General features: G+C 44.4%; 1 protein-coding gene across 1 annotated transcript in view; it reads left to right on the top strand.

Moving 5' to 3' along the window:
- Window positions 1-9,025, top strand: part of Tspan33 (tetraspanin 33) — a 31,126-nt gene extending 22,101 nt beyond the window's left edge. The window contains exons 2-5 of the mRNA XM_013019902.1: window positions 1,884-2,045; window positions 5,504-5,632; window positions 7,586-7,747; window positions 7,945-9,025. Of these exons, the coding sequence (XP_012875356.1) occupies window positions 1,884-2,045; window positions 5,504-5,632; window positions 7,586-7,747; window positions 7,945-8,046 (555 nt within the window). The 3' untranslated portion in view covers window positions 8,047-9,025. The remainder of the gene's footprint in view (window positions 1-1,883; window positions 2,046-5,503; window positions 5,633-7,585; window positions 7,748-7,944) is intronic.
- The last annotated feature ends 3,138 nt before the right edge of the window (window positions 9,026-12,163 follow it).

Below are 12,163 nucleotides of genomic sequence, written 5' to 3'. Positions count from 1 at the left end.
AAAAAAATAAATAAATTGATGAGGAAAATCAGAGGGAAGGTGGGAGGAAAATACTTCTTTTCTCTTCTTTTTTTTTTCTTTCTGATATTGAAGTTTGAACCGAGAGGTTGTTGTGCTTGCGCAGCTGGCACTCTGCCAATTGAGGTCTGCCTCCAGCCTGGCTTCTGGCTGGTTATTTTCAAGACTTCTCTGCCTGGACTGACTCTGCCCTGCAACTCCCCCGATCTCAGCTTCCTGATAACTGGAGTTACAGGCATGAGCCACTGGCACTCAGCAAGAAAACGTAATTTTGAAAAGTGTTTATTACCATATCTTGAGGTAGTCTACTATGCAGGAAGTCCTTTTAACTAGCAGAATTCTTTTTTTAAATGAGGAGTGATTGCCTGAAATAAAGTATAGAACTATGGAAGGAACTTGTGAGAAATGTGAAGTAGAGTAGAAAGACACTAAGGTAGAAAATTAAGAAATTGAGAGTGGCTGAATTTCTTGGTGCTGATTTTGGAGAGTCCTAAAATGATACAGGTCTAAATTGATGAAATTTTTTTGTGCCCACTAGGGGTCAGTACCTCTTGGGTCAGTAAGCACCAGAAAAAAAAGATCTTGAACTTTTTATCAACCTACAAATAGTTCATAGTACTGGTATGCAGAAGTGGATAAACAGTATTATTTTGAAATAATGTGAAAATGACAGAAAATCCAACATTTCTCTTCTGTACTGGGACCTGTGGTCCAGGAATGGATGGGCTTTGAACTGGTTTTCTTTCCTTGTTAGGAACTAGTTCTAGCTTGAAGCCTTACTCAGATAAAGAAGGATGAACTGAGGGAAGATGAACTTCATTTTGTTACTCTGACTTTGACCTTTAACCTGTGACTTCCCACCCCCAACTCCTGGGAGAGATGCCCTAATATCTCTTAGAGGACCCAGGCTCTTAAGCCCCTGTTCCATTTCGTTAAAAGAGATGGAGGGAAGAGGTGGGTTGGGAAGGATGGATGAGAATGATGAGAGGGAGGGCGTTGATCAAGATACATTGTATTCATAAGCTGCTTTCTTGAATATCAACTCCTTTGTACAATTACTGAAAGATAATAAAAATAGTTTTTTAAAAAAAAGGAGATGGGCTGGGTGCTGCAACAAAGCATCACCACCATCCATCTCCAGGGCCTAGCTACTCAGGAGGCTGAGATCTGAGGGTCTAGGTTCAAAGCCAGCCCAGGGAGGAAAGTCTGTAAGACTTATCTCCAAAGTGGTAGAGCACTAGCCTTGAATGAGCTCAGGGATAGCACCCAGGCCCTGAGTTCAAGCTCCACAACTGACAAAAGAAAGACAGAGAGAGAGCGCTGGAATGATTCTTCTCTAATCTGTGTGTCTGTAGCTAGTTCAAGAGGTAGCTATAGCTGTTTATGATGCCTCCGTCCTTATCAATATATACAAGAGAAGGGGATTTGGGCTTGGTCCTCCATTTACCAAAGCAGAGAGAACTCATCGGCCCTTCAGACCTCTGAAAGATATGGGCCTAAATGAGTATGTATCAGGAATTAATGCTCTACAGGACAGGATAGAAACAGTTTCTAAAAAGGAAGTTAGAATGGAAGCTGGTGATAATGAATGAGTATGGAGAAGATTGGAGCTGGGCAATAGGAAGCGGTGTGGGACTATTTGGCTGAACTGACTTTGGTAGTTATGAGTGTGTACCCAGAGTGGCCTGGGAAAAGGAGCCACACCTGTGTTGGGCTGCTTAGGACTTGGCTAGAGGTGAGAAGGGATGCTGGAGCTGTGACCACACTGTATTGCATATGAACGGTATCCTCTGCCTTCACAAATCCTGCTGGGACAATAAACTACAGAGAAATCAAGGGTGGAAGGAGTGGGGAGGTGATCCTGGCCTACTGTTACTCCTGCAGCGAGGAATGGATCCTGTATCCTAATTCCCTGTCCATGTCTCTGTCAGGCTCGGGGGAAAGTGAGTGAGATCATCAACAATGCCATTGTGCACTACCGAGATGACCTAGACTTGCAGAACCTCATTGATTTTGGGCAGAAGAAGGTATGTGCCAAGTGTGGTGGGGTCAATAAGTGGTCTGGGGGGCTGTGAGTAAAAGTTAATGTTATCCAAGAGATGCCACATCCTCTAGGGTTGAGGGGCTTCTTTGTTACCTGCTAGGTAATAGATTCTGGAAAGAGAATGGGCAAGCAAACAATCACAAACACCTACACACATAGAATATCTTAAAAATATGTTTAAGGATAGTGACTGGTATATATAGTAATCCACTTATATAAAAAAGAGGGATATACTTATTTGCAAAAGGATTCTGGAACGATAAGAAAATCATTATAAATGGTGACTTATGAAGAAGCAAGCAGATTTTTGATTACCTATTTAAAAGTTACATTTTAATGCTTTTTAATAAGTTTACATTTGTAGCCAAATATACATAACATAAAATTTACCTTTTGTTTAGTGATGCTAGAGATAGAACTCAGTACCTTGCATATCATGGGCAAGCACTGTACCACTGAGTTACACTCCTAGAATTTACATTTTTTATTATGCACATCTGTATTTTTATAAGTACAGATCTAGATTTTTTTCTACAGATGACTCTAGGCAACAGCATAATTAATTGCAACGCTCTTGCAGAAAAGTTTTCATATAAAACTTTCATTAAGTTTTCACATAAGTAATGTAAATTGGTATAAGAACAATTACTCCAGTATAGACAACTTTTTTGATGCATGAATTCTGTATTGATACTTTAAACCAATGAGGAACCAATATTGAAAAAATTGCATCTGCATTCAACATGTACAACTATGTACGTAGCAATATTGTCATTAGTCTTACAGATGATATACTGCAGTAGTATCTTCTGAAGTACTCATCATTAGGTGATTTTGCCATTGTGCAAACATTGTAGACTGTATTTACACAAACAATGATTCTCTTTCACTGGGTAATAAAGATGTTTGTGTATTTACACAAACAAATACTCTCACTAGGTAAATAAAGATGCAAAAAAATTCAGGTCTATAAGAATTTTTTAAATTTAATTTTATTGTCAAGGTGATATACAGAGGGGTTACAGTTATATACATAAGGTAGTGAGTACATTTCTTGTCAAACATTGTTACACCCTCCCTGGTTTTTCTCCTACTTTCCCTTCCCCCAAACGCACCCCCCCCCGCCCGCACACACACGTTGTAAAGTTCATTTCCAAAAGTATAGATCTATAAAATTCATACAGATGGGCTGGGGAAGGTGGCTCAGTGGTAGAGCCCTTGCCTTGCATGCATGAGGCCCTGGGTTCCATTCCTCATCACCACATAAGCAAGGAGAAAAAAGCCGGACATGGCACTGTGGCTCAAGTGGTAGAGCGCTAGCCTTGAGCTGAAGAGCTGAGGGACAGTGCCCAGGCCCAGAGTTCAGGCCCCATGACCAAACCCCCCCCAAAAAAATTCATTCAGATGTGTATACTCTTTTTGATGATGGTACTATGGGTAAGCTTGCTTAGCTTTTTCTTTTCTTTTTTTTTTTTTTGCTTAAGGAATCACCAGCACCCAGCTCAGATGTGAATACTTATAAATATATCAAAAACATTGTATGCATCACCACCATCCACCTCCAGAGCCTTTTCATATTTCCCAGCTGAAACTCTGTACCCATTAAACACTTACCATCTCCCTCCATCATTTCACTCTCTATGAATGGACTACTCTAGGTGTTCATATAAATGGACTCATACAATATTTGTTTGTGACTGATTTGTCTCACTTGGCATGTATTTAGATTTCATCTGTGTTGTAGCATGTGCTGGGACTCCCTTCTTTCTTAAGGCTGAATAATCCAGTGTCATAAATTCTACATTGTATGTATCCATTTATTTATGAATGAACACTTGTGTTGCTTCCACCGTGTCTATTTCACAATAGCTATGATGCTACGAATTTTGAATAAAAGTGCTTTGGAGATTGTGCTGACTTCTTCCTCTGATGCAGCAGTCCAATTTGCTAGTTGTGATATTTGGATTGACCCAGGGGATATTCATGCGTACCATGTACTCTACCACTGAGCTACACCACCAGCCCTCACCAGTATGTTTGAACACCCTTTCACAGGCTGTCTGCTATGCAGAGCTACAAAGCCAGAATCTCCTCTGTGTATGTGTACATGTTGGTCCTGAGGCTTGAGGTCAGGGTCTGGACACTGACTATCCTTGAGCTTTTTTATTCAAGGCTAGCATCCTACCACTTGAGCCATAGCTCCACTTTGTTTGTTTGTTTGTTTTGATGGAGTCTCATGGACTTTCCTTGCCCTAGCTAGTTTCAAATTGTAACCCTCAGATCTCCGCTTCCTGAGTAGCTAAGATGGCAGGTGTGAGCTACTGGCGCTCAGCATCAAAATTTTGTCTTAAGAAGTTTGTAGTTCAGTGTGTAAAATTATATAGATACTAATATACACAAGTATAATACCAAATACTATTGGAGTTATAACAAGATACACACGTGCAGGGTACCTCTGGCTCATGCTGGTAATCCTAGCTACCTAGAAAGCTGAGATCTAAGGTTTGAGGTTAGAAGCCAGCCTGGGCAGGAAAGTCCATGAGACTTTTATCTCCAATTAACTACCAAAAAGCCAGAAGTGGAGCTGTGGCTCAAGTGGTAGAGCAAAGTGGTGGAGCTGTGGCTCAAGTTTTGAGCAAAAAAGCTAAGTGACAACACCTGGGCCCCTGAGTTCAAGTCCCAGTACAGGCAGAAGAAGAGAAGGGAGGAGGAAGGTGAAGAAAGGGAGGTGATGGGAGGGAAGGGTAAGGAGAATAAAGCATCTATAGATGAAAGCCACTGGAAAGCTTGAGCTTACATTTAAACAACTTTAAAATTAAAAGTGGAAGCCAGACACTGGTGGCTCACACCTGTAATCCTAGCTACTCAGGAGGCTGAGATCTGAGGATTGCAGTTCAAAGCCAGCCTGGGCAGGAAAGTCCATGAGACCCTTTATCTCCAATAAACCACCAAAAAACCAGAAGTGGTGCTGTGGCTCAAGTGGTAGAGCACTAGCCTTGAGCTGAACAGCTAAGGGACAGTGCTCAGGCCCAGAGTTCAAGCCCTACATCCAACCCCCCCCCCCAAAAAAAATTACAAGTGGAAGCTTACCACAGAGGGTTTGTTTTGGTTTGGTTTGGTTTTTTGTCAGTCTTGGGGCTTGAACTCTGGGCTTGGGCGCTGTCCCTGCGCTCTTCAGCTCAAGGCAAGCGCTCTACCACTTGAGCCATAGCACCACTTCTGGTTTTCTGGTGGTTTATTGGAGATAATAGTTTCACGGACTTTCCTGCCCGGGCTGGCTTTGAACCGAGATCCTCAGATCTCAGCCTTCTGAGTAACTAGGATTATAGATGGGAGCCACCAGCACCTGGCTTACCACAGATTTTGACCACTGAGAATTCCTTTGGGTATTTCAGTTGTGAGATGGGGGATTCTTAATCTCTATGGTGGGTTATGTTGCAGTTCAGCTGCTGTGGGGGAATTTCCTACAAGGACTGGTCCCAGAACATGTATTTCAACTGCTCAGAGGACAACCCCAGCCGGGAGAGATGTTCTGTGCCTTACTCCTGTTGCTTGCCTACCCCTAACCAGGTGAGCAAACCCAAACACCTCCTCATTTCCTCCTGAGTAGTGATTCAAGTTATTTTCTTTTTTTTTTCTTTCTTTCTTTTTTTTTTTTGCCCATCCTGGGACTTCAACTCTAGGTCTGGCCTCTGTCCCTGAGCCTCATTGTAGTCAAGGCTAGTACTCTATCACTTAAACCGCAGCACCACTTCTAGCTTTTTCTGATTATTAGAAATAAGAATCTCATGAACTTTCTTGCCTGGGCTGGCTTCGAACTGCAGTCCTCTGATCACAGCCTCCTAAGTAGCTAGGATTACAGGCATAAGCCACCAGCAACTGGCTTTCTTTTCTTTTTTAAAAAATATAATTTCATTGTTATTATTAAGATGGGTTATTAAGAGGGGTTACCATTTCATAAATCAGGTAATTAGTACATTTTTGTACAATGTGACCCCTTCCTTCACTTTCCCGTTTCCTCCTCTCATCCCTGCACACAAGGTACATAGGTTATTTTCACATAGTGTATACTGAATAGCATGATTATATTTGTTGGCCCTTCCTCCCTCCCTTTCTACAAAACAAAAACAAATGCCACCAGTAATAATAACAACCAAAGCCAGGAGCCAGTGGCTCATGCTTATAATCCTAGCTACTCAGGAGGCTGAGATCTGATGATCACAGTTCATTTTTTTTGGGGGGGGTCCGGTCATGGGGCTTGAACTCTGGGCCTCAGCTCTTCAGCTCAAGGCTAGCACTTTACCACTTGAGCCACAGCGCCATTTCTGGCTTTTTTCTTTTTGCTTATGTGGTGCTGAGGAATTGAACCCAGGGCCTCATGCATGCAAAGCAAGCACTCTACCACTGAGCCACCTTCCTAGCCTCTGATGATCACAGTTCAAAGCCAGCCTGGACAGGAAAAGTCTGTGAGACTCTTATCTCTAATAAACCACTCAGAAGACTAGAAGTGGTGCTATGGCTCAAGTGGTAGAGTGCTAGCCTTGAGCTGAAGCTCTGAGGGATAGTGCCCAGGCCCAGAGTTCAAACCCCACACTGAACCCACCCCCCCTCACCCCTTAATCTCCGCCCCCCCAAAATAAAACAACAACCCATGTTTCCTTTTCTTAGAATTCATTTAGATAAATAGCATTTTTGAGGGGGGGGGTCTGGATGTGGGGCCTGAACTCTGGACCTGGGTGCTGTCCCTCAGCTCTTTAGCTCAAGGCTAGCACTCTACCACTTGAGCCACAGCGCCATTTCCGGCTTTTTTCTTTTTGCTTATGTGGTGCTGAGGAATCAAACCCAGGGCCTCATGCATGCAAGGCAAGCACTCTACCACTGAGCCACCTTCACAGCCCCCTAGCATTTTATTTTTATTTGTATTTTTACTTTATTTATTTATTGCCAATCTTGAGGCTTGAACTCGGGGCCAGGACACTGTCCCATTTTGCTAAAGACTAATCCTCTATCACTTGAGCCACAGTGGTACTTCCAGCTTTTTCTAAGGAATTTATTTACTACAAGAGTCTCATGGACTTGTCTGCCCCAGCTAACTTCAAATAATGCTCTTCAGCTCTCAGCTTCGTAGGTAGCTAGGATTACAGATAAGAGTCATCAATGCCAGAGATAAATAATATTTTAAATATTCAGAGAAGTTTCGCCTTTGGGTTCCTTCCCTAAGGGTATCCTCCTTTAGTCTGACTGTGTGTAAATGCCTAGGTCCTGTATAGGTTATCATGTCCAGTTATATTTTAGATCTAGTTTCCACTATGAGAGCTCCCATGGGAGCTCAGCAGAGGCAGATCTAAAACATGGAGGACTTATCCCAGACCTCTCAAAGGAGGGGAAATCTGCATTTAGCAAATTCCAACCCAGCAACCTCCATAAAAACTGGTTGAAAGGGAGGGATGCCTATCAGCTAGGGTCTCAAACAAGATGTTAATGGTATGGGAATCACATTTGGCTTTTCAACTTGTTCCTCAGGCAGTGATTAATACTATGTGTGGCCAAGGTATGCAGGCCCTTGATTACTTGGAAGCGAGTAAAGTCATCTATACCAACGGCTGTATTGACAAGTTGGTCAACTGGATACACAGCAACCTATTCTTACTTGGTGGTGTTGCACTGGGCCTGGCCATCCCCCAGGTAACTTCCCTTGTCAGACTTGTAGGTCTCACTAACTCTGCAAACACTCCTTGGAGGGGGGGGGAAGAACATGGGCATTGGCTGGGTACTGGGATTGCTAAGGGACAAAGGAGGAGATAGTGCTGACCACACTTAAGTCATAAAAAGCAAGAGCATCATTCCTTGCTGAGGAGCCAGTTCCTTTTTGTCTCTTTTAGCTGGTTGGAATCCTGCTGTCCCAGATTCTTGTGAATCAAATCAAAGATCAGATCAAGCTACAGCTCTACAACCAGCAGCATCGGGCTGACCCGTGGTATTAAGAATCCATCTATATCTCCTCACTATGGCCACAGGCAAGCCTCATCGATCAACAGCACTGGGTGCTGAGAACGGCACCTAATGGTGATTTGCATTCCAGCCTCCCGGCAATGATGACCCAGTGGGAAGAAGCAAACTCGAGATGGACAAATGGCAGGGTGCACAGGTGGCTTGAATCTCAGAGGATGTACTTCCTCTCCCCCATCCTAGCCCTGAGCATCATCAAAGAGTTATTTTCTATCCTTTCTAACCTTAAGCATCTGGATTTATGCTTTTAAGATTTGTTGGGGCAGAGATGTTTTGGAAACGGCAATTGCATGGAGTGTTGAGGGGGTACTAGCTGCTGCTTTTCCTTTTCCACAGAGGCACTATAGCTGACAGGTCTATTAGAGCTTGGTGGACATACTTAGATCCTGCTGCCAGAGAGACCTGGCTGTGGAGAGCAGACACCAGCAGCCATGGCTGGAGTCTAGTTGGCAGGATTCCAGCTCCAGAAGTGAAGGGAGTAGACCAGGCCGAGGGGAGTAAGCCTCTGATGGGGGTCGGCTGGGGACAGATCTGTGTGTTGGGTAGGAATAGAAGATGGTATGTTTACCAAATGCCTGCCCTACCATCCTCCCAGGTAGTCAGAATGAGCTACATCCTGCCCCTCCCTCGTTTCCATGGCTACATGGCAGCAAGAGCAAGGGGGTACAACAGCGGCCAAATTCATTCCTACTCCCTTCGAAAAAAAGTTTTAAACCATAGCCCCTATATTCTGCAGTCAGCAAGTGGGACTGAGCCCTTGAATTCCTCTCTGTCTGGCCCTCCCTCCAGGAGAGCAGGGTTTTCTTTAACTTGGCTGTATACAGAGGAATGGTCACACCCCTCACCTCCATTCCCCTGCACCGGACTGAACTCAGTGTTTCTCCAGTGTAGAAGCAGGACTCTTGCTGGGGCTGGGGGAGCCAGAAGTGGCAATAAAAGTTTGTTGACCTGGGCTGAACTGTCTCCTACAAACTTTCCATTCTGGCAACTAGAAGGGGAGAAATGTCTGTGAGCTTTGCCTCTAGGAAGATACTGAAGACCCCTAAAACACCTTCCCTGGTCCACATGCCCCATCTAACTCGATCTTATAGATCCAAAGGTTTGCAGCTCTGCTCTGAAACAGTGTTCTCAGTGTTTTTGTTGTTTCGAATTACAGTGGATTAAAATTAATTTGCCACCCCAAATTTAGGATGGGTGTAGGGGAGGAAAGGTTACAAGTACTCTCCGCTGGGGTAGGGAAGGAAATGAAGTGGAAGGGCATCTCTTCTGAGGCTGGGCCCTGTGGCTCCGCACTCCCTCTTCTGAAGGCATTGGGTACCGCGCAGGCTGCCCAGCCGGTGCAAGGCGGAACTCAGCACAGCGTAGGAAATCACAGCGCGGGGGCGGGGCCAGGAAGGGGGCGGGGTCTCGGAGGGCGGGGCTCCGGCCTCCATGGGTGGTCTCCAACCTCTTGGCTGCTGGGGCCTGCTCTGTGCCCGCCAGGGAAGGGGAGGGGCTCCCGGAAAAGGAGCGCGGGTCTCCTTGCTGTACCCAGCCTCCGACTAGGGACTGGGGTCCCTCTGGTGAAACCTGGAGAGAACCCCTTGGGGGGCCGGGGGGCGGGGCGCCAAAGCGTGGCAAGTTCGCTCCCGCCTCCACTATTTCCGCTGCGAGCCTTCTGCTCCTGGGAGGGCGCCTTTCCAGCAGCCGCCTGGGGCCCGCGCCAGGGTTTAGCTCCCAGCTCGTAAAGGAAAGGAAAGAAAAATTAAAATCATCATCACGAATATAAAATTTAAAGTAAGGGCCTTTTATTCTGCGAGAGAAAAGTAAAATAAAGCGCGTTTTGCGCTTTCTTGGTAACATGCCTTTCTTGCACAGGGCCAGAAACATGCATTTATTCTTTCTATCTGTAACAGCAGTCCACAGGTCTTGAATTAGGGGTTGGGGTAGTGCACCCTCTACGTATGAAAATAAGACACCAGGAATGGTGGTCCTCAGAATTCAAATGCAGGTTTTTCCAGGGTCTCCCTTGGTCCTTTGTCTTCAGTTTTCTAGGCTAGAACTAAAGGCCTGGAAATCCTGCCTAAGAGCCAAGATTCAAAACTCAAGTAGCAAGCAGGGCAGGGTGGTAGGGGCTTATAAATTAGCTGAGGAAGGAAGATGATGAGCTCCAGGCTAGCCTAGGCTGCGTAGTGAGATCCTGTCACAAAACAAGCAAAAGACAAAAACAAAATCTTACCAAGTAAATATTGAGAAACTGAAAAGGCAGCAAAGTGTTTCTAGCTAGATTCCAGTTTGTGGTACCTCTGGTTCTCAGTCTCTCTAGCTTGCTCTCTCTTTGGCTGGATGCTGGGAGAGAAAATACTCCTATATTTAGAAGGTTTCTCATTGTAATTTCATGTTTCAGTTGAATTTTTCTTTATTTCTAGCAACCCCAGTCCCAAACAGGAGGAGTTAGCACCAGTATCAAGTCTAGGCACTGAAGGTGGGTGGGTGACTAGAAGGAGATTCACAGAGACAAGAAACGAATCTGAGGGCAGAGGCAGAGGCAGTGCTAAGAGACTGGTGAAAACCTAACTGCCCGGTGACATGGCAAGAAAAAGGCCTCAATCCAAGCCTTATGTTCAGAAGAGCAAATTTTGCAGAAATTCCCAGTCCCCCTGTATCTTTCTCTATTGCTGATGTCACAAATTACCATAAATTTAATGGTGTAAAAACACATAAATTTGTTGTTATCATTCTGAATCCAAAAGTCCAGAAGGGGTCTCAGTGAGGGAGTCAAGGTGTGACTGTCCTTTGGGGGTATAGGAGAGAACTGTTTTTCAGCTTCTACTTACATACCTTGCTTGTAGTATACCTTCCTCCATCTTCACCCCATCTGCTTTCCCCCTGGCTCTCCCACCTTTTCATAGTACCCTTGTGATGATTATCAGGCCCACTTGGATTATCCAAGATGATTTTCCCTTTTTAAGCTCCTTTGATTCGCCACCTCTCCGAAGTCCCTTTGCCTTTATAAAGTCAGATACACACTGCTGCAGGGCTTAGGACATGGACACTGGATGCACACTATTCAGCCTGTCACATTCTCCTTTCCAGTTTCATGTATGACTTCAGGTGAGGGAATCTGGGAATGAGCATATGTTGGATACTGGCAAAAATAATCTCCAGCTCTCTTCTCTCCCCCCTCCTCTCTCTCTCTCTCTCTCTCTCTCTCTGCCAGTCTGCCAGTCCTGGGGCTTGAACTCAGGGCCTGGGCACTGTCCCTGAGCTTCTTTTGCTCAAGGCTAGCACTCTACCACTTGAGCCACAGCACCACTTCCAGATTTTTCTGGTTACGTGGTACTAAGGAATCAAACCCAGTGGGGCTTTGTGCATGGTAAACAAGCACTATACCACTAAGCCACATTCCCAACCCCCATCTCTCTTGATAATGATCAATTTGTGTGTGTGTGTGTGTGTGTGTGCGCGCGCGCGCGCGCGCTTATTGTGTTTCAGGCGTATAGTTAACTATAAAGATAAATATTCAGGCTTTGTTATTTTTCTGACTCATTGTCATCCTGAAGACCAGATGAGCTAATAAAGCTAAGGACAAGTTTCAAAATGAGGAACAGACCAGGGACAGTGATGCACCTGTAATCTCAACAGCTTGAGATACTGCAGCAGGAGGATCACTTAGTCTAGGAATTCAAGAACAGCCTGGGCAACATAGGGAAACCCTGTCACGACAACAAAAGGAGAACAACACAGTTGTTACTAAATGAATTTTCAACCAATTATGCTCAAAAGATCAAATACATTTAATAAACACCCAAAATAAGTTTACAGTAAGTGAATATTCCCAATTGCCATAGACAAAACATTTAGAGATGGGGTAATCCTCTAGTAAGACTCAGGCTAGAAATTAAGCTTCTAGAGTCTTCCCTCCATGCCAGGAAGTAGTATCAAGTGAATATAACATAGAAATTCCAGAAATACTTTTTGAATATCAGTGCTCAGTATCTAATAAGCAAAATGTAACATAGCAATAAAAAGAATGGTCTCTAAAATAATAAAAGGTATTAAATGGATTACAGTGAGAGAAATAAGTAATGAATTTGTATATTCCCTCATACA

This window comes from Dipodomys ordii, unplaced genomic scaffold, assembly GCF_000151885.1.
Source record: "Dipodomys ordii isolate 6190 unplaced genomic scaffold, Dord_2.0 Scaffold48, whole genome shotgun sequence".
NCBI classification, from domain to species: Eukaryota; Metazoa; Chordata; class Mammalia; order Rodentia; family Heteromyidae; genus Dipodomys; species Dipodomys ordii.
The sequence above is the reverse complement of the archived record's forward strand: the minus strand, read 5'-3'. Positions and strand labels throughout refer to the sequence as shown.